Source organism: Panthera uncia, chromosome B4 (assembly GCF_023721935.1).
Source record: "Panthera uncia isolate 11264 chromosome B4, Puncia_PCG_1.0, whole genome shotgun sequence".
Taxonomy (NCBI): Eukaryota; Metazoa; Chordata; class Mammalia; order Carnivora; family Felidae; genus Panthera; species Panthera uncia.
The window spans coordinates 41,868,175-41,894,631 of NC_064809.1; the positions used below are offsets into that span (position 1 = coordinate 41,868,175).

A 26,457-nucleotide genomic window follows, 5' to 3' on the forward strand; every position below is an offset into this window, starting at 1 on the left:
CAACCTTTTCTTAACACTTTTAGCATCTTAATGATTCTTGCCTCATTCACTTATTTCATTGGGATTTACAAAGTGTTTATTTTTCAAATTTTGTACTCCTTCTATGTTAATTGACATTCATCTTCAAAGAAAAGCTTTTCCTACTAGTGATAAACTATACTTCCTATTGAAAAGTTGGGATAAATGTAATTTTTCTCATTATTTATTAGTTTTTAGAATAAGGAATTGGGTAGTAGTCCCTTCAGTGATAGCGAATGAGACTTTTTTTTTGCCCATTCTCTATAATTGTTACGAATTCATGAACTTGTTTTGTATTCACTGTGTTATCAATTAATTATTATTTTTAATGGTCAAGTCATCTGAAATTTGGCTAACAGGACCCCTCCTAGACTCTCTCCTGTGTTTTTAGTGACATACCTCCCTTAGTCTTTGAGTGCTTCCTTGATTTCTGGCACAGAGATTGTGTGCGTTTTTAGTAGTGCACAAAAAGTACCTTTACTTGAAACTTTCAGTTAAAGCTCAAAATCCAAGAAATCCTGAAGAATCCTTCTAGAACACTAAAAGATGGAAAAAAATTAATGCTAGTTAGCAAGGAACCTATCAGTTGCCTGTTTCTTGTTTCCTGAGTACAAAAACACTAGTACTTACTCTTTTTTCTTGCCCCCAAAATACTAGTACTTATTTTTTTATTAAAATTTTTTTTTTATTTTAATGTTTATTTTGAGAGAGAGAGAGAGAGAGAGAGCGTGAGCAGGGTAAGGGCAGAGAGAAAGGGAGACAAAAAATTTGAAGCAGGCTCCAGGCTCTGAGCTGTCAGCACAGAGCCTGATGTGGGGCTTGAACTCATGAGCGAATTCATGACCTGAACTGAAGTTGGATGCTCAATTGACTGAGCCACCCCTGCACCCCTCCTTTTTTTTTTAATGCTTATGTACTCATTTGAGAGAACACGAGTGGGGGAGGGGCAGAGAGAGAGGGGAGGAGAGAGAGAATCCCAAGCAGGCCTCATGCTGGCCGCACAGAGCCTGACGTGGGACTCTGTCTCACAAACTGTGAGATCATAACCTGAGCCGAAATCAAGAGTCGGATGCTTAACTGACTGAGCCACCCAGGTGCCTCACCTAGTACTTATCCAAATAAGGGTGTAGCCAAACTCTACTTTCAAAATCACAGATTTACATTAGAGCTACATGAGAGATTCTCCAACTAATTATTGGCAAGGAGAGTGTTAATATCCCAAAAGAATCTCTCAACTTGAATAACAATCAGCCCGTAGCACCTTCTCACTCTGATTTAAACCAGCAGCAGACTTTTAATATGTAATACATTTTTAAAATCATTTTAGTTTTCAACGTGTTAAGTGTACTTTTTAATCCTCATGCCCTGTTTTCCCCATTCCCTCCCCTCCTGTCCCCCTTCTGGTAACCATCAGTTTGTTCTCCATAGTTAAGAGTCTGTTTCTTGGTTTGCCTCTTTCTTTTTTTCCTTTGTTCCTTTGTTTTGTTTCTTAAATTTCACATGTGAGTGGGATCATGTGGTATTATCTTTCTCTGATTTATTTCACTTACTGTAATATTCTATGGTTCCGTCCATAGCAAGATTTCATTCTTTATTTTATGACTGAATAATCTGTTGTGCGTATATACCATGTCTTTTCTGTTTCCTCATCAGTTGATGGACACTGGCCGTTTCCACATAGTTTGGCTGTTGTAAATAATGCTGCAGTAAATGTAGGGATGTATGTATCCCTTTGAGTTAGTGTGTTTTGGGCAAGTACTGAGTAGTGCAATTACTGGATCATATGGTAGTTCTTTTTTAATTTTTTGATGAACCTCCATACTGTTTCCACAGTGACTACACCAGTCTGCGTTCCCACCAACAGTGCAGGAGGGTTCCTTTTTCTCCCCATATTCACCAACACTTGTTTCTACATAATGCATTTATCTTGAAAATATAGGAACAAAAATTGTTCCCACACCCCATTGCTATACTGAGGTTAATTTACTTTTGGTTGTTAATGCTTGATCATATATATACTTAATCTGAAATGTGATATCTATAATATTTGTTTTGAAATCTTCATCCCAATACAAAGTATAATTAGATCGACAGTTTCACAAGTTTAGATTTAAGGTAAGTAAAAAAGACAATGTATATATGAGAAAGTAGAGTTGAAAAGAAAGCTGAGTGGTAGTAGCACATCCAACTGGACTACCTGTTTTTACAAGTGTAGTGGAATTGGGAAAATTCTGTACATGTTCATTTGCATGTGTGTACTGAATAACAGGGATCTAAGGCGCAGTCATTTCTTATTTCAGTTTTAAAAACTCTACCTCAAAGATAATAGCATTTGCTAAGAGTGCCCAAAAGATCAGTAACACTAAGGCACAGTTGTGAGAGATGTTGCTTTGGTTTTTTGGGCTTAAATTCATCTGTACCTACTCCTCTTTCTAGCCTTGGTTCATCTCTGCTTGTATAAAATAACAAAGTGTTTGTTTCCATTCAGGAGGTATTGAATTTCTTCCCATCCTCAGTAATACCCATATAGTATGGTATGCAGATCTGACTGCATTTTGGGTGAAAGTACTCCCATACTCCCCATTTCCAGTGGCAACGGATAGGTAGTTTCTACTGGTAATGTGGACTAAGATTGGTACATTTCCATTACTTTCTTTATCACCTTTCTTAAAAGGTACAAAAACTGTCTCCAGTTTAGGGAAGTGAAAAGAAAAGGTAATAATGGTTGAATTTTCTCTTGACAATTGACAGTATCTCTTTCTTGAATAAACTTCTCAAAACTCAGTCTTCTTGTTACTTCTGTTTTATTTAATGAATTTGATCATTCCTGATAATACTGTCCGTTCTTCTCTTTTGCAATACTACTTAAAACTAGATTCTTCTAGTTTTTGGCTGATTTTTTCCTCAGGTTTTTAGTTCCTTTTCTGTCTCTTATTGGGACCCATCAAGTCTTGGTCTTAGGTTTCTCCGTTTCTTCCTTTTATTTTTTTAGTCTGTATATCCCTGTTTCTTTAGCTATTATGTCTTGGGCAGATTCCAATAAACAGACAAATAAGTAGTACGCACATGTGTACACACACTCCATATTCCAAATATGATTTATGTGTATATATAACGTATATGTATAGTTTCAATCCATAGTTCAGCTATTACAGAATAGTTCTGCTTTGATGTCCTCATATTATCACCAGATTCTTTTCTGTCTAGATCCAGATTCAGCATCTTCTGCCCTAAAATGGCTTTGCTTTTCAGCTTCCTCATTCTCCATATCCTAGTCTAAAAACTTTTAACCCCCAATCTGGTCAGTAGGTTTCTTCCAACTAAAAAGAAAAAAAAATGGTGTTTAGATTTGCCTGTAGAGGCAAGTCATTGCAAAACCCTAAGAAATGAGAAAGTGCGGGATTGCAGAAAATTGAGTGCTGATCTCAAGATGTAGCAGCACGGTGAATGATGGTGAGAGTGCCTGAAGCAACTGGCAAATCCTCACATGTGCTGGTGACCACATACCTATGTGCAGCTGCCCCTGGAGGATAATGACTTCTATATCTCTTTCACCTTTAAAATTGTATATAACTGTCTCTTGGTGGTAGATTCTCAAAATGGAATCCTGCTGGTAAGGGAGTATAGGAAATGCTTCTAGATCCTGCCATACAGGAGGGATTAAAAGATAGGGATGGTGTGAAGTGTCAACAGGCAGCACATACCCTCAGTTTCCTTAATCAGAGCAGATGTAAACTCTTTAGCTCAGAATTTGTGGATCCAGCAGTTCCAGTTTTGACTATTTGCCTGAAGAAAACAAAATCACCAGCTCAAAGATATATCTCAGTGCTTCGTTGCAGCGTTATTTATGATAGGACACAGAAATAACCTAATTGTCCATTGATGGATGAATGAATAAAGAAAATGTGATATATATTTACATACATTTGAATATTATTCAGCCATTAAAAAAGAAAATCCTGCTGTTTGTGACATTATGGGTGGATATTATGGCTGTTATGCTAACAGAAATAAGTCAGAAAGACAGATACTGTATGATCTTACTTATATGTAGAATCAAAAAAGTCTGAACTCCTAGCTACAAATCAGAACAGTTTGGTGGGTGCCAGAGATCTGGAGGGATGGTTGTTGGGGAAATGGGAGATGGTGGTCAAAAAGTACCGACTTCCAAGTTATAAAAATAAATCCTGGGGATGTAATGTACATCATCGTGACTATGGCTAACAATACTGTATTGTATATTTGAAATTTGCTAAGAGAGTAGATCTTAACTGTTCTTCTCATCACAAGAAAGAATTTATAAGTGTGAGGTGATGTTAACTAACTTTATTGCAGTGATCATCTCTCAGTATTTTTCATATATTAAATCATTATGTTGTACACCTAAAACTAATAGTGTTATATGCCAGTTATATATCAATAAAAACTTGTGGCTTTGCATGCTTGACACCTTAAATGACCAACCTTACTTTTACATTCTGTCAATACAAATTGCAGTTGAAGCACATATTGTTTGTACTGCTCTTTTGCTCTGTGACTTCTCCCACTCCCTTATATGTGAAGTGTCATTATTCTTTTCTTGAAACACACACGTTCCTAAGTCTTAGGCCCTAACTCAGTTCTTACCCACTGATCTCTCCTATATTAGAACTTCCGCCATGTTTGAAAGTGTCTCTCCTACTAGAATGGAATCTTCTCAAGAGTAAGGACCTTATTTGCCTTATTTGCCAATCCAAGTCTGCTCTTTATAAAATAATCTGACACATACTAATTGCTTAATATTTATTAAGTGAATGAATGTCTGAGTAAGGTATTGCTCATATGGTGTATCTATAAGATATAATTGTTAAGTTTTTTTAAAAAATCGAATTTTTCTAAAAATTATATAAATATTTTTCCGTACTTAGCAGGGGGGAAATATATACTATTAACACTGAGTACTTAGGACGTTGGATGGGAGCAGAATATATCACATATTTTTGTCTTTGTCATAAAGAAGCATATACTATTTTTATTTTTAATTTTTTAATGTTTTTTATTTCATTTTTTTATTTAAAAAAATTTTTAATGTTTATTATTGAGAGACAGACATTTGTATGGGAGGGGCAGAGGGAGGGGGAGACACAGCATCCAAAGCAGGCTCCAGGCTCTGAGCTGTCAGCACAGAGTCTGACGCGGGGCTCAAACTCACAAACTATGAGATCATAACCTGAGCCAAAGTCGGACACTAACCGACTGAGTCATCCAGGCACCTCAATGTTTATTTTTGAGAGAGAGAGAGAGAGAGAGAGAGAGAGAGAAGAAAGAAAGAAAGAAAGAAAGAAAGAAAGAAAGAAAGAAAGACAGAAAGAAGAGAAAGAAAAAGAAAGTATGTATGTGCTGGGGCATGGCAGAGAGAGAGACCTAGAATTCAAAGCAGGGTTCAGCCTCTGAGCTGTCAGCACAGAGCCCAGTCCAGGGCTTGAACTCACAAACTGCGAGATCATGACCTGAGCTAAAGTTGGACACTTAACCAACTGAACCACCCAGGCACCCCTGAAGAGCATATGCTAGTTTTAAATGAAAACAGGTTTTTTTTTTTCCTGAAGATATTTTTTTTTATATTTAAGTAATCTCTACACCCAATGTGGGGCTCAAACTCACAACCACTAGATAAAGAGTCACACGCTTTTCTGATTGAACCAGCCAGGCACCCCAAAGAAAATAGGTTTTAAGGAACAACTCATATAGATAATTTGTTCCTTTGTTATTTGGGACCTCTTTAAATAGAATGGTATTGGGTAACATCCAAAAAACTTTTATTTATTTTATTTATTTTTTACAGATCTTATATGTAAGCAAATTCCATACCCAATGTGGAGCTTAAACTCACAACCCCAAGATCGAGAGTCGCATACTGTACCAACTGAGCTAGCCAGGTGCCCCAAAACTTTCTTTAAAATCTTTAATTATAAATGTCCTCGCTTAAAAAAAAAAATTAAAGAAGATGGAGAATTGCATGGAGCAAAATGTGAAGTTTCCCATTCTACCTTTGTCTTCCTGCACTGCCACCCACTCACACTTAGAGAAAGCTACCTATATCATTTATCAGATCATACATTTTCTATGCATATGTAAATACAAAACTTTTCAGATTTGTTTTTTGTTTTTCTTAAAAATAAATGTAAATAGGTGTTTAATAAAATGAGTCACCTGGGCATAAAAACATATAAGCAAAATCATAAAAGAAGGCAACTTTCTTATTTCCTGCTTTATCTGAAATGAACACATAATGAACATAGTTGGTACAGAATTATTTTTATTTTATTCTAATTCCAGTAATTTATTCTAGTTACAGTTTGATATTAATTTCAGGTATGCAGTGTATTGATTCAACAAATCCATACATCAGATTTGATTTTTTTAAACTCAGCATTATGTATCTGGACATTTTTTTCTACATTTGAACAGAGATTATGACATTCTTCTTAACTTTTATTAATAAGTAAGTTCTACACCCAATATGGGGCTTGAAGTTACCACCCTGAGATTAAGAGTTGTATGTTCTACTGACTGAGCCAGCCAGGTGCTTCTGTGAATTTCTTTTTTAAAGGCTATGTAATATTTCATTGTATTGGCACATACCATAATTTATTTAACCACTGCAGAAATTCTTCTCATTAAATTTTCTTTTTTCTTATAAAGGAATATAATTTAAGGAAGAATGTCTCTCTGTTCTGGTGAAAATGGTATATTTAGTTTTGTGAGCCCAGGTCTAGTATATTTTGGTATATTCCCTTTAATGGTTTTGGCTTCATTGGGGTGTATTTCAGGTCTACGGATCAATGGAGAACTAATTACTGCCTACCCCCAGGTGGTGGTAGTGAGAGTACCAACCCCTTGGGTGCAGAGTGATAGTGACATCACTGTTTTGCGCCATCTAGAGAAGATGGGATGCCGGTTGATGAACCGACCTCAAGCCATCCTGAACTGTGTTAATAAGTTCTGGACATTTCAAGAGTTGGCGGGCCATGGTGTTCCTCTGCCAGATACTTTCTCTTATGGTAAGTTCACTAATAAGAATTTATAGTCTAAGTTTTACAACACTGATGGTTTTGAAAGGCATACTAAATTAAGAGGGTTATGTGATACAAGGAAATTTGTGAACATGGAGGAACTTCTTACAGAAGTAATTTTCAGTGTTAACAAACTGGGCAGGAGCATTGTGAATCATGTGTCAAGATTTAGTTCCGTGATATTGGTAGAGTGGATTTAGGTATTTTGGGCTTTCTAGGCTGTAAGTTCACTCTTGTGCTCTCAGTAATGCTGTTGTAGTCAGAGAGCTTTATTAATAATGCTTAAACAAATTACTGTTGTTGTCCTCCAATAAAACTTTATTATTTAAAAAAGGCAGTGGGCCAGATCTCATAGGCTGTAATATTCGATACATCTCTGTTTAATATCTGTTTATCCTTATTAGCATTTTCATGATAATTTTTTTAGAAGTTTTTTCTCTTATTTTTTAAGAAAATGACACTGTAATAGGTATGCTTTAAAACCAGTGCTTCCAAAACCATGGTAAAAGTAAAGGATCTTTTTTTTCTTTAAAGACCAGTATGCTGTGTATCAATACTCTTACAAAATATGATAAAAAAAAGTCTGAGAAATGCCAGATTGTTATAAAAGCTTCCAGTGTTTACTCTTTTTGTATTTACCTGGTTACATATCAGTAGCAGAGAAGTCATAAACAGGCACAGGTTTTTGGACAACACTTTTGAGTAACACTGCCACAAACAATGTTATGTTAATGTATTTCCTGCCTGTCCAGTTCTTTTAGATTAGAAAGGATCAAATTTGCTATAAATCATTGCAGTTTTCCATAAAGACATTTTTTCAAATAAATGTCCAGTAGTGTGCTTAGAGAGTTAATGAAGCTTTAAAAAGAAATCCCTATCCTATTCCTACCGTTAGTATTTTAAAGAAGGGAACTCCCCAAGTCTGTATGACATGTGTTGATACAGTTGCTGTTTTTAGCAATTGCACAAGAAGAGACAATATGAATAGTTTGAGAATTCTGTCAGATGCTTTTGGAATATTATATTATAGCTTATATCATGGGTCTACACTTCTGATTTTAAGAGAATGGAAAGGAGAAAAGTGTTAGCCCAATTCCCAAATACTACCTATGTTCTAATGTTGACAGTTTAAAATTGGGGACTGAATCATCTTAATTTCTCTAGGCTGCAAATGTATGCTACTGCAGTTGCTTAATGAACTTTTTCCTGGTTTAATTTTTTTTACATCACCGGGCTGATACCACAATTCATTTTTGCTCTGATTTTGCTACTGTATCATTTGTTCCTGGGCAGTAAAAACAGAAGAAAACTTAACTCATGGGTACTGTCTGCTGTAGTATACAAAGAACTCTGATTCATAATGGAGATATGAAACATTAATTTGTGTGTTTGAGAGGGATAGAACACATGTAGCATCTTTTCATCCTTGAGTGAGTCTTCTAAACAGACTCATTCTTCTGTTTCTTAATCTTTAGATGGAGATTCTTTAATCTTTAGATTAAAACTGGAATTTAAATACACTAAAGTAGGTCTTGGTGGTTCTGTTATTTGTGTAGTGGAAGAATAAAGGATAAAAATATGAAAAATTGTATAGAACTAGGAAATTTTGTTTTAACTGAAAGATAATTTCCTTAAGTTAGATATTAGAATATTTATAATTTAAGATAACTTTCATCCATTTTAAAAGGTGTTGTTTCAAACTGATGTTTAACTGTATTTTCAACTTTTATTTATTACTTTCTCTAAGAAAAACAAAATGTAGCCATCAGGTTCTTACCTTCTGTCTCCTGTGTTGCTGACTTTAGCATAGATAACACCACAAAACACCTCTGTTACTATTCTTTTTAAATTTCTTTTTTACTCAAACCAGGTGGTCATGAGAATTTTGCTAAAATGATCGATGAAGCAGAAGTACTGGAGTTTCCAATGGTAGTGAAGAATACGCGGGGTCATAGAGGTGTGTATGAGTTGTCACTATGGCACATCATTTTGAAATTACTCTTGAGAATTAATAAGGGTGATTATACAAAATAGATTTTTTCTTAATCTGATCAATGCTCTTATTATTTTCTTTGTATTTCCTCACGGTTATTGACTAGACAATAGCCTTATCAGTTGAAACGTATAGCTCTTTGGGGCGCCTTGCTGGCTCAGTTATGTGATCAACTTTGACTCAGGTCATGATCTCACAGTTTGTGAGTTTGAGCCCCGTATCGGGCTGTGTGCTGACATCTCGGAGCCTGGAGCCTGCTTTGGATTCTGTCTCTCTCCCTCTCTCTCACTGCCCCTTCCTTGTTCTCACTCTGTCTCTGTCTCAAAAATAAACATTGAAAAAATTAAATAGCCACTTCCTTTGACATAAAAATCGACAAATAGAGCAGTGGAATGGACTAGTGAACTTGGAAATAAAACTAGGCATATAGTAACATACTGCTCTTTTACCCTATGCAAATTTTGTATATATTGTGTAATAATATATAAGACATGGTCTTTTAAATTTTTTTTTGTTTATTTATTTTCAGAGAGAGAGACAGAGCAGGGGAGGGGCAGGGAGAGAGAGAATCCCAAGCAGGGCTCTGCACTGTCAGCACAGAGCCCGATGTGGGGCTCAAACCCATGAACTGTGAGATCATGACCTGAGCTGAAACCAAGAGTTGACACTTAACCAACTGAGCCACCCAGATATCCCTATAAAACATGGTTTTTCTCAGAAGGAAATGTTTTGCTAATAAACGAGGCTGGCATTATTGGCTCACATGGAGGAATATAAACCTTGGACCTCTACTTCACAACATCTACTGAAATAAATTCTAGGTTACTGTAGGAATTAAGGGAGTGGTAGGAGATTATTAACTTTATCTTAAATACATTTTTGCATTGTTTCAATAACTACCATAACTGTTACTTTGGTTAAAAATTAATAGATTCTGAAAGAGCAGGTTGGGACCCAAGAAGATGCAGGTAATACATATCAACTGCTCGCAGTTTAATGACTTACATGTGTTTTTTATTCTTTTTCAATCATAGGCAAAGCTGTTTTCTTGGCTCGAGATAAGCACCATTTGGCTGATCTAAGCCATCTTATTCGCCATGAAGCTCCATACCTGTTCCAGAAGTACGTTAAAGAGTCTCATGGACGGGATGTGCGTGTCATTGTTGTGGGAGGCCGTGTGGTTGGCACCATGTTACGTTGTTCAACGGATGGAAGGATGCAAAGTAACTGCTCACTAGGTAAAAACAATGCATGTGTCTTTCTAGTGTATATAATATTATTACAGCTTGTCCAGCGAGTGTTCATATATAATGACAGATCTTTTTACTTAGTAAGTTGAAAACTATTATCTTTCACCTTTCACACATAACTATGATCAGTAGCCGTACCTTGAATATAGTAAGTATACTTTTGAGTTGTTTTTCTAGTAGTAAAATTGGATTTGTCTGAGTCATAAATTTTGAGATCTTACTGCTGAAGTGCCTCAGAGTTTAGTCTGAGCTTTTTCTTCTTTAATGTTTATTTCACTTTCTTATACTTGACTTTCTTAGTCATCCGATCTGGCTCATGGTTTTAAATACCATGTATATGTTGTGATTTTCACATTTATATCTGTAATTTAGGCTTTCTTCCTGAACTCCAGGTACATATAAATAACTGCCTACTCAGTAGTATCTCCATGTAGTTGTCCAACAGACATTTTAATCTTGACCCAAACTGGTCAAATATTTATTATTAAAGTATGATTGACACACTAATTTTAGGTGTACAACCGAGGGATTTAGGTGTACAGCCCAGTGCTTTGTCCCCATATGTTATTATAATGTTATTGACTATATTCCTTTTGCTATACTTTTCATCTTCGTGACTTGTTTATTTTGTAACTGGAAGTTGTACCTCTTCATCCCCTTCACCTGTTTTATCCCCCTTCATCCTCTCCCCTCTGGTAACCAGATTGTTTAGAGGCCTTTTTTATATGAACATTCTCTTATATTCAGTTTTAACAGCAATGCCAACTACCATCTCTTCAGTGCTGGTACAGTAGTCAGTGCTTTATGACTGTTAACTTCTTTAGATATTGCTAGGTATTGTTAGTATTCCCATTTTACAGATGAGGAGGGCCCAGAACAGTAAGTAACTTGCTCAAGATAACAGATCTAATCATGGTGCCGCCAAGATGCAAATATACTGTTTGGCTCCAGAGCTGTCCTCTTAACCACTCTTGAATATGTTGATTTCCAAAAGTGGAAAATTACATGGAAGCTATGAAGATATCTAGATTTTCAAGTACATGACACGAATTTAATCATTTTTTAAAACTGTTAAGCTCTGTCCCTTCATATTCTTAATGTTTTTTTAACTGTAATATGATCTCAGGGGTGCCTAAGTGGTTCAGTTGGTTTAAGTGTCTGACTTGATTTCGGCCCAGGTCATGATCTCAGGGTTCATGAGTTTGAGCCCCACGTTGGACTTTTCTGCTGACAGAGCAGAGCCTACTTGGGATTCTCTCTCTGCCCGCCCCCCACTCGTGTTCACTCACACACTCTGTCTCAAAAAAGTAATTAAAAAACCATTACATAATATCTCAGTTAAGTGAAGTTACATACATATATCTTAGATAATTATGGTTATTCCTGGAAATAGGCTTTCAAGCTATTTTTTTCAAAGACTGTTTTGGTTTTTCCGTAATGAATAGTTTTTGTTGACTGTAAAACATTTTATTGATTGATTGATTTTTGTAAAGATTTTATTTTTTGGAAGGTGCCTGGGTGGCTCAGTCGGTTAAGCGTGCAACTTTGGCTCAGGTCGTAATCTCACAGTTTGAGAGTTCGAGCCCTAAGTTGGACTCTGTGCTGACAGCATGAAGCCTGGAGCCTGCTTGGGATTCTGTTTCTCCCTTTCTCTGCCCCTTACCTGCTCATACTCTATCTCTCAAAAAGTAAATAAACATTTAGATTTTATTTATTTATTTTTTTTTTTTTAAGTAATCTCTGCACCCAATGTCAGGCTTGAATTCACAACCCCGAGGACAAGAGTCACATGGTCTGCCAACTGAGCCAGCCAAGCACCCCCGTTTTTTAAAGTTTCTTGATCATTTTTTTGGTTACCTTAGTGGCTCAGTTCGTTAAATGTCTCTCTCTCTCTTTTTTAAAAATTTATTTATTTTTGAGAGAGATAAGAGTGTGAATGGGGGAGGGGCAAAGAGAGAGAGACGGAACCTGAGGCAGGGTACAGGCTCCATGGTGTCAGCACAGAGCCCCACACAGGGCTCAGACTCAAGAGGCATAAGATCATGACCTGAGCCTAAGTCGGACTCTTAACTGACTGATCTACCCTGGGGCCCCAAGCGTCTAACTCTTGATTTCAGCTCAGGTTATGATCTCATGGTTCATGGGATGGAGCCCCTAGTCGCACACTGCACTAACAGTGTGGAGCCTGCTTGGGATTCCCTCTCTCCCCTTCTCTATGCTCCTCTCCTGCTTGCATGCACTTGCTGTCACTCTCTGTCCCAAAATAAATGAAGAAACTTAAAACAAAACAAAACTTCTTGATCATTTTTGATCAAGGTTATATAACATTTTGGTTTTATTTGATGTATTGGGGAATTTTCAGTCTTATCTTCTGGCACTTTACATAGGTAAAGTAACATCAGAATAAAGGATAGCTAAACAAAACTCCACTTTGAACCTATCTGGTCCTAGTTCTTTTTGTAGTAGTAGCGCTTTTATCACCTTTCCGATCTCTTCCATAATAATAATTGGCCTGTTTAAGTTTGCTGCTGCTTGAAGCAGTGTTGGTAATTTATCATTTGCTTAGAAATTTTCCACGTGTTTTAGGTTTCAGATTTTTTTGCCAGGTTCTTTAGATGATTGCTTGTGCTTATTTGAATCTCTCCTTTGTCTGCAATTTTGTGTTTGGTATCATTCATAATCTTGTCAAAGTAACATTTGGATTTTTCTGTCCTTTCTATTTTTCTATTCTATTCATTCAACTTTCTGTCTTTACTGAATCTCTCTTCTTAGTTTCTTACTTTATAAGTAATTTCTTCTTGCTAATTCAAAATAAAAGTTTTGGTATGAAGTGATTTTATACATGTTTTCATTTCCCTGTAATTTAGGGGATCGGTGTTGCAATTTCTAAGTCCTTAATAAATCTTTTGGTTACTTAAATCATTAATTTATAATTTCTGTTTTTCTTGGGTTATTGTCAGACAATGTTGCCTGTAAAAAGTGTTTTTAAATTTGTTAAGGTTTTTTTGTTTGTTCCCTGGGACAAGCACATGATTATTTGTCAGTATTTGATAAAGGAAAAAATGTGTATATCAGTATATACTATATTCAAGAGATATAAGGCTATGAAGTCAAGTTTGTTTTTGCATTTGTCCCTTATCTCTTTGTCCATTCCTTTAGTTTTCAAAAAATGTTTTCATTTAATACAGCCTATAATTAAATTTTGTCTTTCATTCCAGTCTGACTAGTTTCCACTTTTTCCATGGGAAATTTCAGTTCGTTTTTAATGTTATTGCTCATACAGTTTATTTAATTCCTTCAGTTTGATTTTGTGTTTATTAAATTGCTTCTTCCTCTTTTTTCTTTTCCAACTTTTGTGGTTTGTAAGGTACCATTAATTCCATTTCCACCCTTGTTCCCAAACTCAATGTGGATGCTCATCCATGGTTTTACATTCCATTAACGGTTAACTTCTCTGTCCCTGTGTTCAAATCAGACATACATTTTCTGCTATTTGGAAGATAACAGTTTTGTCTACTTTGTTTTCTATTCTTCTCTGCCTTCATAAAAATATAAAGTCTGTGGTGTACCTTCACCTCTATCCGTATTATTGCAAGTAAGATAGTTTTCTGTGGAAGCTGAATGCTGTCTTCAGAAAAAAATTGCATATGGCACCTTTGCTTTCACTACTGATTTAAAAGAGCGTGTTGTGAGATTGAGCCCTGAGCGCTGAGTGTGGAGCCTGTTTAAGATTCTCTGTCTCTGGGGTGCCTGGAGGGCTCAGTCGGTTAAGCATCCACCTTCAGTTCAGGTCGTGATCTCAAGTTTCATGAGCTCAAGCCCCATGTTGGGCTCTGTGTTGAGAGCTCAGAGCCTGGAGCTTGCTTCTGATTCTGTGTTTCCTTCTCTGCCTCTCCTCCACACATGCTCTGTCTCTCTCTCAAAAATAAATTAGAAAAAAAAACTAAAAACGGTGTTTTTACTCCAAAAATGTATCATTTTGGCAACTTATTTTGTTTCTTTTTTTGCCAGGTGGTGTGGGGATGATGTGCTCCTTGAGTGAACAAGGGAAGCAGCTAGCTATCCAGGTGTCTAATATCCTGGGGATGGATGTGTGTGGCATTGACCTATTGATGAAAGATGACGGCTCCTTCTGTGTCTGCGAGGCCAATGCAAATGTAGGTTTCATCGCCTTTGATAAGGCTTGTAATCTAGATGTAGCTGGTATCATAGCGGACTATGCCGCCTCCCTCCTGCCCTCTGGCCGGCTCACCCGGCGTATGTCCCTGCTCTCCGTGGTGTCCACGGCCAGTGAGACTAGTGAGCCGGAGCTGGGTCCCCCAGCCAGCACTGCTGTCGACAACATGAGCGCAAGTTCCAGCTCTGTTGACAGCGACCCTGAAAGCACGGAGCGAGAGCTACTCACCAAGCTCCCAGGGGGCCTATTCAACATGAACCAGCTGCTAGCCAATGAAATCAAACTCCTGGTGGAGTGACTCCACCGGTAAATAATTAACCAACAAAACCCTTGTAAAACTCACTTTCTTTTTCTTCTTTTTTTCCCCTTTCTTTCTTTCCTTTTTTTTTTTTTAAACCAACTTGCAATGCTGTTCATGGAAGGTACTCAGGAAGATGAGAAAATTGAGTAGGATTAGTTAGGAGAGAAGACAGGGGAGAGAGATAGACCTCTGCTATTAAGATGTTACTGACTTGTTTACGGATAGTGCAGATAGGCAGAAGAGGTGAGCTACAGAAACACATCAGGCTCTTATAGTTAACCTTTTAAATCACTCAAAAATGTGTATGCTCTCAGACCATCAAGAACACACAGTTTTTTTTCATGGTCCCTTGCTTTTGCTTTTGTATAGTTGCTACAAAATTGAGAATAGGATAACTTCACATTGTGTTGCAAAGATTTGTGATGAGCGAGGAAAATAATCAACCTAAATTATAGGAATTTTTTTATACAAGTCTGAAAATTCTGCCTTTACCATATTAACTAGCAACTTTATGTCCGTAGTTTATGAAATCTTGAAGAGCTATTTTGCTGGGATTTATAATTTTTGTGCTTCGGTTTTTCCCTTCATTTGGGTGGGAGGGCAGTATTAATATAACCCAATAAAGGTTTTTTCTAATGACAAAATTGGCATTTTTGCATGATAAAAGGGAAATGAACAGTATTGCAATGTCTGGTACACAAGGTGACATTTACTCCAATGTAGATAAAATTACACTAGTTTAAAATATGTGCATTGACTTGTATTTGTTAGTGTTTTAATCTTTTTTGAAAGATATATGCTCTGTTAATGTTGCAGTTTTTTTTAATACATGCTAGTCTAACATTCCCTGATCTATGCCTGCATCTTTAACAATGGCCAAAGTGAAGAAAGTGCTACCTTTTTTGTTAACAAGACACTGACTTGAAACATGTGCATTTAAAGCCTTTTATTTTTTCCTTTTTTTCTTTTGGTGGTTGGGCATTTAAAGTATAAGGACAAGGAAAAATATTTTTGGGGGGCAAATCAAGGGTCTATAAGTTCTTTAGTATAAAGCTGAAGTGATTTATAATACCAGCATTATATATTTGCATTTTTCACATTTTAGGAGGGAGTATATATGTGTGTGTGTGCACGCATGCATGTGTATGTGTTTTGCTTTTTGTTTCACCAAACAATCAAAAAAGATAGATTCTAGAAAATGGAGCATGATGGGGAAACAGTTTCTACTTTAAAAAACAGATAAGTTGTTTTAATAACTATACTCCACTGGGGTAGAGGTACTCACTAAAGACATAAAGAGAATAGATGCTTCTTAGGCCTTTTTATGTATATGTATGTTGTTTGGTTTTTTCTTTGGTTCTAGACTGTTCAGTGTATGATTTATTCAAGGCTACATGCTTTTCTATGCTTCTGGCTGTGCATTTTCTCCTATTACATGTAGGTTTGAGGGTGGGGTGGACTGGACATTTTTGTTTGGGGACTTACTTAGCAGTATTAAGTCTCTTATAGCCCAACTCTGAAGCCTTCAATACTGTCCATTCTTTATATTCCTTTAATTTCTGAATTTATAAGATCCCCAAAATGGCATATAATACGAGCCTTTGAAACAGGGGTAAATCTATTTGAATAATGGGTTTGGAAGGTGTGTTAAGAAATGGAGATGCTCCAGAGCTCAACGTAATTTTTTTAAACAGCAAGTTCCATCTCACTACAATCCTCTGAAGCTTTTACCCGAGTCCTTTCTTGCCTCTCCAGTGCTTTTTTTCCTTCAGATGGACCTTAAACATAATATCTTGGACACTACTAGAGAGACTTCGAGGCAATAATAAAAGATCAGTATTAACCAGCTCTAACAGAGGTTTGATCATGCTTGTACAGTTTTTCCCCGTTTTAAAAAGGAATGTAATAAAAGTTGTTTTTTTCCATAGAATTAAATAATATTAAAATTGAGTGAAAGGTTGATTGTTGACAAATAGAATAGTACCTCTAATCTGTGCAGTGTCTCATTTCACCTCAGAAAAAGATAATAAGAGGATTTTCTAATTTATTTTAGGATATTCTAATCTCCTATAAAAGAATTTGACTTGCATAGAGTTATTGTGGGCCTTACATACATATATAAGTACCTCTGTCTCATTAACAAAAAGAAATACATGGTACTTCTTTCACTGAATGACCATAGGAGGATGCATAATATTTGGGATAGAGAGATAAATGAGGGAGAAAGAACTGCTTAATTAAGTCATTATTCATATGTTTGTGTAGAGACCATCTGGTTGTCACATAAATTATGACACATTAAATAGTTACATATAACATGTATATAGATTTATGAATTTTATAAATAGAACACCCTCTCTATTTGATGAAAAACTCAGGGTTTATGTTGGGTTGGATAAGGCACTAGGAAAAACGTAGATAGACTTTAAATTTTTTTTTACCAAACTAACCAACTATATCATAAGAATTATCTGAGATTATTTCACCTTTAGTTTTATTCACTACTGATTGATCTTTTGTGCATTCACAGTATATTAAAACATAGCTTTACCAACCTATTTCTGGATCATACACTCACATATTAAAAGGAAAAGGGTAGGAATGGTCATCTTAGACTTTAAAACATGGGTATCTTCTTGAACTCACTCAAAAATTAAGGTAAAGAATATGAACAGATCATTCTGGAAGAACCCAAATGAAACATCCCAGATATTGAAGTGAAAGTTAAATATATTTTCTTATTGTTTAACAACTTTTGTATTATCATTGCTATTATGAGAGGTAAAAATGTATATTTATCAAATATGTATAAGTCTTATCATGCCCAAATCTGAATTATTGTAAAATTGTGTATTGTTAAAATTGTAATTCTTAATTGTATTTTAAAAGTAATTCTGATATTGTTTTTATGTTACCTGTGATGAAAACTGGACTATGCACACACATACACACACATACACAAATATGAACGATTCCATTTAAAATTTTTAATAGTTTTTTTTCTTTTTTTGGTGCCTAATAATTGATTGGTCATTTCTGCTGGCTTTTACTCCACTGAACTTTGAAATCTTTCTGTATATGCTATCAATAAGAAAATATGCTGGAACATTAGAAAAATCCATCAAGAGACTTGCTTTCATCAAGCACTTTATCAGACTTTTGAGAAGGTATCGAAGGCATTGAAAGAAGTAATTGACTTTCAAAATCATCTCTTCTTTTTCTCAAGAAGAAAACGATGGAAAAACAAAATCTCTTCATTCAGTGAATCCCCAGTTTGGGGTCTGGGGAGCTTAGAGACGTTGTGAAATCAAATCTTGTGTTACATTTTTCTCCTGGCTCACTCTTTTTGAGAAGGTTTATGGGCTATATGGCTGGTGAGACACGATCCCCTCCTAAGAAAATGTAGGTGCTCAGACAGGTAACCTCTGCTGCTACTGTTTTTATTTGTTTGTTTGTTTGTTTAATTTCATTTAAAATTTGTTTTTGTTGTATTAGGATATCTTAAAATGTAATATATTGCAGGATTTATAACCAGGTTCACTGCTTTCTTTCTTTTTTTTTCTTAAAAAAAAAAACAAAACAAAGTTTCATTTAAGATACATTTAGGCGCCTTTGAAGCTTGGATTTTGGAATGTTTCAGTAGTGGACAGAAATCTGCTGTTGGAATCTTCTAGTCTTCCAGGTTTAATTTGAAATGTTTTTAGTTTTGTTTTGGATTTTTGTGTGGTATTTTATTTCCTTTATCAGTGCCCTTTTGCCATGCTGTTTTGGGGTGGCTGCCTAACTCTAGTGAAAATTCTTTCTATATTAACGAAAGTTTGGTGTTTTAAATTCCTTAATGTTTTGCATTTTTAAAAATTGTTTTTAAAGAAATATTCTAACTGCTTGCACTGTTACTGTTCTTTGCCAGCCTTTTCAGGAGCCAAAAAAACAAAAACAAACAAACAAAAAAATACCCAGAGAAAAAACTTTCCTTCTTCCCCCTTCCTGATGATGAGTGAGAAGTATTGAGAACTTTCGGGGTCAGTGCCCTTCTAAACTCCCCTTCCCCCAATAATGCAGCTGTATAATGAATGGTAAATGCAGCGGTTTGGATTCAGGCACAGCCCCAGCCTGCTTGCAGGTAATTTGACTCTCCTTTCTTTCCATCGCAAGGCTAACCTTACTTTCTTTTTAAAAAATTTTCTTTCTTTATGTACTTTAACGGCAACTGTGGGTTTGTAAAAACTCTTGTTAAAAAAAAAAGAAACAAAACGCATATCTAACAGATAATTTGATTAAAGAAGAACTTTTGGGGGTAAAGTTTGAGTTGGTTGGGATGAACTCAGGACTTTGGGGATTTACTTTAGCCATTTAGATAACTCCATTCCTTGCATATATGTCTATAATTAAGTATTTCAGAGTGTGACTTTTTTGGCTTTGTTTTTGTTTTGGGTTTGTTTGTTTCTTCCATTGTGCTACTCTGGCTTAAGCTTTTTCAGGGGTTGGTGTTCCGAATACAGTGAGCTCACAGTATAAAGACATCAATTAGGAGTTGCCAGGTATGGAAAACTAGAGTTTTGAAAAGGTAAAATTAGGTTCTAGGTTATATATATGGTAAAAACTCATCATAGTTTTGAGTTGGTCTTAGTGCTTCTCTTTCTGTGACATCATTATAAAAGTGAAAAGGAATGACGAGACAAAGATAATAGAAAGCATTTCAGTTATTTAAGGAACAGTGTGATCTCAGAACTAATCATTTTAGCATTTCTAAGATGCTAGTTCTAACAAAGAAGATAGATGTGAGCAGCTTGAGGTTATCATAATGGTTTAAACAGTAAAAAATTACACATTTGCAAAGATCGGAGGGCATTTCTGAAGCACAAATCATTAAGCACATTAACCAAGGCTATAAAACAAACTTAGTGGCAGGAATAGGAGTTATCCATTTTAATAGCCTTCCCATTAGCTTATGTAGTAGCCTCTTCTCTGTCTACCCCAGTCCACCTACCCTTTCCTCCTTTCTCCTGTCTTTCCTAAATTTTTAGTTCTAATATGAGTTATTATCATTGGGGAGAAAAATCCTCTTTCTCCTAGACAGTGGTCAGGAACTTTTCAAGATATACTTCTGCGTAATTTTATTCTGTGGCTTTAGACGTATATCCGACGAGGCTTTAAGTTCACTAGTTAGCTAATAGGAAAATCCTGGCTTGTAATGCATTCTACAGCTGAAGGCATAAAATAAATCATTAACCTGTTTTGTGCTTCAGTTCACCCATAATCAGATAGGACCAGTCTCTCCCCTAAACATCTTAAGAGAAAAGTATTTATCTGTTGAACTGAAATTTACTAACAATGGAATCCCAGCTGCCTCCTGCAGGAATTTGTGATATATACTTAAAAAGGCTTGTACCAGAGAACTTTGTTCTCTTGCTGTAAGAATGGCCAGCATTAGAATGTGTGGACTGTGTGATTGCATGGGACGTGGAGAATTTAACAGTCTCCATTCTGTTATCCCCATGAAGATCACTGACTTGTTAAGAATGATCTTGCTTTCAGATTTCACTATATACAAACTTACTAGCTGGGCCTTATATAGCGTATATACCTGGCTGCTGTTGTGGGGTTTGGGAACATGAGGGGTGGGGTGAATTGTTGTTGTTTTAGGTTTCAGTCAGACAGACATCACTGTGCCCCAGTTCCCAGAAGCACAGCAGGCCTCTAGGAGCATCCGTGGGAACGGCGCAGTCCTGACATCACCAACTCTCCTGCTCAGGCTCATCCCATATACAGAGGTCAAAGGGTGGGGTTTGAGATCGGGGGAAGGAATGAGAAAGTAGAAACAATGTTGCTGCAGTGCCACTGTTGACTAGCCTTTGGTGCTTATGTCTGTTTGTTTTATTTTTTATGTTGGCAAAACTGTATTTTGGGGTAAAGGTAGTGGGAGGGTGGAACAAAAACAAGCCATTAATTACTGTTATTACTGTTCATTATTGGATACTGTTCTTTAGTAGCTAATGCAGAATAAAATTTTAACCTAGACCCTCAGTGACAAAAAGAATGGGAATAGAAATGATATTCAGGAATTTAACAAACAGAAAACATTTATGTTGTGTTAGTTTCCAGTTCTACAACTGCTATTGCATTTGTCACTCTGTCTCCCTTTTTTGGCCTAATTTTTTTGTGTATGTATACAGTTTGAGGAAATGTGCATTTGTGATTAGTCCTTTTAAAAGGACTTAATGAATTTATTACTCTTTTGCAAAAGATATACCCAGTGCTTATATGGGCATACAAATGCTACCCTATTTTAAATGTAGGTGGCGTATGTGTTCGTGTTTTAATGTATTCAGAGCCATTGGGCAATAAGCAGTCCAGAACATTGAAAACTCATGCAGGTAAAGCACCTAACACCTTTAGTTTCTAGAATTACTTTAAAAAACGCCTTTATTGCTGCATCTTCCACAGTTCTTCTGAAAGTTTCTGAACTTGAAATTTGTAGGAGTTGTAAACTACCTAGTTAAAATTTTAAGTTGCACACTTACTCATAAGATTGTAGAGATAGGTGAAGAAGTTAAGTGTAACAAAAGAAATGGCTCTTGAGATGGCAGCTGCCGAGCATCTAAATCTTTCCACTTAAAAAAAATTCCCAGCTTAGCATGAATATTGATCATACTTGTTTGATTTTCTGTGATTGGGACTTTTGTTGTTTTGACTTTGGTGGGGAGGAATTGGGGGAACAGTGAGGAAGCTTGTGCACATGTGAAAATATGAAATGTTAAAGGAAGTTTTCAGTTTAATCTGAATAGTAAGCAAGAACTTTTTCTATATACCCTTCTGCTGCAGCAGAGAAATAAACTGGTAGGTGGCAGCAGAAGAAGGAATTCTTCAGATTGATGGCTACTGAAAGAATCTCCATAGGACAAGAGATAGAGCATAACATATCAGTTGAAGCAAAGGGGGCAAATAATGGAAACAGGACAAAAATTTTTGGATTTTCATTCTGAATGGTAAGTCATTTTCAACTAAGAATGTGTTTTTAGTCTGATAGTGGGATAGTGGTGTTATATGCCATTGTAGTATGTAATCATAAATGGCCCTGTAGGCCTTTGCCTTAGGATAAATTTGGCCTAACTAGGGTCCTATCACTTTTTACTTCGGGGGGAAAAAAAATTAGGGCACCTGGGTGGTTCAGTCGGTTGAGTGTCTGACTCTTGACTTCAGCTCAGGTCACGATCTCACCATTTGTGAGATTGATCACCACGCTGGCCTCCTCACTGACAGCCCAGAGCCTGCTTGAGATTGGTCCTCTCTCCTCTCTCTCTGACCTCCCCTGCTCACATGCTCGCTCATGCACTCTCTCTCTGTCTCTCTCTCTCTCTTGCTCTCTCTCTCAAAAATAAATAAACATTAAAAAAATAGCAATGTGTAAAATTAGGGGTCTCTCCCCAGTATATTGATATATATGACCTTTTCCCCAGCTTTATTGAGGTATAATTGACGAAATTGTGTTTTTAAAGCATACAATGTGATAATTTGATAGGTATATGCATTGTAAAATTCTCTCTCATCAAATTATCAACACATCCACTATGTGAACCTTAAAGATGGCAAAAATTACGCGTCTCACAGTGAGTCAGATTTTTAGAAAATCTGTAAGATAAGTGAAATACACATTGTTAGCCATTTTATAGAAAAAAAAGTCTGTCCTCTTTTTAGTGGCACATTGGGGGGATAGCAATAAAAATATGTAATTTGGTGGGGCACCTGGGTGGCTCAGTCGGTTAGGCGTCCAACTTTAGCTCAGGTCATGATCTCAAGGTCCGTGAGTTCGAGCCCCATGTCAGGATCTGTGCTGACAGCTCAGAGCCTAGAGCCTGCTTCAGATTCCCCCCCCCCTCTCTCCCTCCCTCTCCCCCCTTCCCCTCTCCTGTTCACACTCTGTCTCTAAAAAATAAAAAAAATTGAAAAAAATGTAATTTGAAAAACTTAGGGGGTAAAAATGATCTTTTCTTCAACTAGCTGTCCCCTATCTAGTCCCATTTCCTTGTTACTGTGTCTGCCCATCAGTTCAATTCTGTTCACTTTTCTTTCTGGCTTTACTGTCTCTGCTCTTACTTTCTTCCATTTCTTTAGTCGTGCTTCTGCCTCCCTGTCTTTGTAACTCTTCCTCGCCTTTGTCTCCCTGTATGCCTCTCCCTTTCTTTCATTCATTCCCTCAGAATTTCACTTTTCCATTGTTGCCATTTTTCATCTCTGCCTGCCTGCTTTTCTGTATGTGTGTCTCCCCCTTTTCATTTGCATTCTCTGTATTGCGTCTGTATCTGCTCTATCTGCTTGGGTAAACAGCTTTATTTTCTTTGCATCAATAACTGCCTTAAGACATGTTAATCAGAGTATCAACAGTGTGATTATTTTAGAAGTTGGTGAGGCTGAATAGAAGAAATTGAGGTTTTAAGTCCCAAGAGTTAAGAATTGAAATTTATAATGAGATGCAGGTCTCTTTACTCAGCTACATGTTTAACTATAATGTCTTTATTGTTGCTGGAAACCAAGCTGTTTTATGAGCACTTGGACAGAAGAAAAGTCCTATGGTTCTTAATTTCATCTAGACTTTTAACTTCAAATTGACCCTGATTTTTTAAAGTTTCTAATGAAATTAGAAAATGAGCAAAGCAGTCATTATTTTGTAGACATTTACCAGAGAAAATAAAAAATTTATTGATGTAATTGGCATGTAACATTATACTAGTGTTACAGGTACAATACAGTGACTCGATATTTATATACATTGGTAAATGATCATCACAGTAAGTCTAGGTAACATGCATCACTGTATAATTACAGAATTTTTTTTCTTGGGATGAGGACTCTTAAGATCTACTCTCAGCAACTTTTAAATATGCAATTTTAGTACTTTATAACTGGAGAGAAAATAAAATTTTAGCCTTTAAGATAAAAGTTAATAGCAATTGAGCTAAATCTTTTCTAAGATATACATGTGAAGATTTTAGAAGTGTTAATTAACTTTCTTAAAGTAGTGCACAAATACCTGTTTTCAAATTTTATAGACGGTGAAAACAGGATATCCAGAGGAGAGATTATTATTTAAAGAAAAGGAGTCCTAAATAAATGAAAGAATGAATGAATAGATGGATAGATGGAGTCCTGCTTCCTATTAATATATGTAATAACAGATTGAACTCTCAGCATACAAGGGCCTGCCATAGAAGTTTAGAATTTCTAAGCTGGCAAGCTTGGAGGCTATATATTGTAATCTTGAATATGCTAGTAAGGAAACTAAGGTTCAGAGAAGTTATTAAATTTCCCAAGATTATAGAACCAGAACAAGGACCCAAATCTCCTACCTGCTAATAAAGTGCTCATTTTATCATGATCTTTGAAAATCTGTTGTAGTCGCTGAAGAAATGAAATGTTCTGCAGTGAGAGCTGTGATACACCAATGGAAAGTTATCACTGTTTGTGCTTGTGGTTATCTTGTGGGGAGTCCCTTCAAGTGAAGGATATGAAGGCTAGCTGTGGGTGGCTATTTTAAATGGCTTACATGTAAAATTAACGATTACATCATTTACAGGGTTTGGTGATGATGTCCCTTATTAAGATAAGACACAAAGAGGTCTTCAGATTCTTTGCAATTTCTGGTTAAGGGAGAACAGAATGGATTCCTTAGACCTAGTATAACATTAATCTTCTACCTGTCTTCTTGCCTGCCTTGGATTCCTATTCTGGAAAATGAATCCGTCTACAACGAAAACTTTATATTGTTCTGAAATTCCTTATTTTCTAGCAGATTATTAGACTAGCAATGGGGCAAGTGGATGGTTAAACGGGATGATTGTGTATCCATGGATGAATGGTAACATGAAGCTAGAATAACCGATACCATTGACTAAATAAATATATGGCAACTTAAAAAAAATTTTTTTTTTAATGTTTTATTTATTTTGGGGAGAGAGAGAAAGAGACAGAACGTGAGTGGGGGAGGGGCAGAGAGAGATGGAGACACAGAATCCGAAGCAGGCTCCAGGCTCTGAGCTGTCAGCATAGAGCCTGATGTAATGCTTGAACTCATGAACTGCTAGATCATGACCTGAGCCACAGTCAGACGCTTAACCGTCTGAGCCACCCAGGCGCCCCAAATATGTGGCATCCTTTTGTTCCTTTTTTTAAAGAAACAGTGTAAAAAGAAGTCACCTTCTATTAAAAAAGATCATTTATTCTAATGCTGAATGACATTATGTATACTTATATGGAACACAAGAATACACCACCTCAATTAATAGGGCTAGAATTTGTATGTCTTTTCAAACAGTTTTTGTCTTCATCTTGAATTCTGGTTCCTATAGAGATGGCCAACTTGAATTTTAATTAGAATCAAAATCTATTGTTCATTGTCTAATTTGTTGAAAATGTAACCTAGGGGCTCTTGGCTGGCTCAGTCAGTAGAGCCTATGACTCTTGATCTCAGGGTCCTGAGTTCAAGCATTATGCTGGGTGTGGAGCCTACTTAAAATAAAAATTTTTATTTAAAAAAATTTTTTTATTTAAAAAAAAAAAGTAACCTAGGGTAATAGAGTAAGAATATAACATTTAAATTTAATTTTGTTCAGGCATTTTGGTATAATAATTTTGTTTTATTTTGTGTGATCTTGTGCAAAGATTATTCTTGTCTCAAGGTTTTCTTCTTGGTAAAATTTTCCTGGCTACAGTAAACCCCAGTTGTCTATATTATAGGATTGTTAAGGGATAATATTGCTGATACATCTTTATATGTCAGAATAACAGACTATACCTTAGTATATATCTTTTTCAACTGAGATCACAAAGGTAAAGTGTGGTAATCACAAAAAAGCTAGTTGTGCGTTTGTTTTTTGTTTTTTGTTTTTGTTTTTGTTTTTTGTAATCTAGACAATTTTTAATATTTTGTCACATTAGTTAATTTTCAATATTTTCTTTTTCTCATATTAATTATAAAGACTGTTTAAATCTGTGGTTTAAGTGAGCTATATGTGTTTTTCCCCCTCTAGGTTCTTTTGAAGTAACCAGTGATCCTTTTTGCTTATCACTTCATTCACAGAATGGACGAAGATAGATTTGACTGTATGGTTTTTGAAATGGAGGATAGAAATACACAGAACAAGGAAGCAGTAGCTCTAACCTGTTTGATTCAATGTGTTTTCTAAAATAAAAACACCAGAACTGGGAATGAAATAGTATGGGGTGTGATTTGTTCTTTTGGCAGTCATTTCTGCCCACTCCATCTTGTATGAATTCACTTCAGTCCATATGGCTAGATTTGAAGTCTAGCTCCACATGTGTCATTCTTTTTATTCTTTTCTTCAGTATGCAAGATGAAACTCCTTTGTTTTTGACATACTGATCTTTCTATGATATGTTTTGAAATGATTACTCCCCTCGGTACATAGGCATTAAAATATGTATCATTTTACTTATAAATATGTATTATGTGGATTTACCTCTGCCCCTTTCATCCCTCTTTATCTGTCTATGCTAAATAATTGTTTCTGTGTTTGTTTGTTTTTTAATCTCTGAAGAAATGCAGCCTTTTTTCTGTTTCACTCTGACACGGCTCTGGCACACACTCATCACAGCATCACTCACTACATTTTAATCTTCTTGTGACTAGAGATCATGTCTGACCT

General features: G+C 36.0%; 1 protein-coding gene across 6 annotated transcripts in view; it reads left to right on the forward strand.

Moving 5' to 3' along the window:
- RIMKLB (ribosomal modification protein rimK like family member B) overlaps positions 1-26,005 on the forward strand; it is a 71,714-nt gene extending 45,709 nt beyond the window's left edge. For 3 of the 6 annotated variants that reach the window (XR_007456943.1, XR_007456939.1, XR_007456942.1), the window contains exons 3-8: positions 6,831-7,061; positions 8,944-9,030; positions 10,101-10,304; positions 14,328-18,917; positions 21,094-21,783; positions 25,822-26,005. Coding sequence is in view for 1 of the 6 variants with exons in the window: in XM_049627061.1 (XP_049483018.1) it covers positions 6,831-7,061; positions 8,944-9,030; positions 10,101-10,304; positions 14,328-14,791 (986 nt within the window). In the remaining 5 variants the exon portion in view is untranslated. Of the gene's footprint in view, positions 1-6,830; positions 7,062-8,943; positions 9,031-10,100; positions 10,305-14,327; positions 20,631-21,093; positions 21,784-25,821 lie in introns of those variants that run through there. The other 3 variants (XR_007456940.1, XR_007456941.1, XM_049627061.1) reach the window with 3 other exon arrangements.
- Positions 26,006-26,457: the final 452 nt, after the last annotated feature.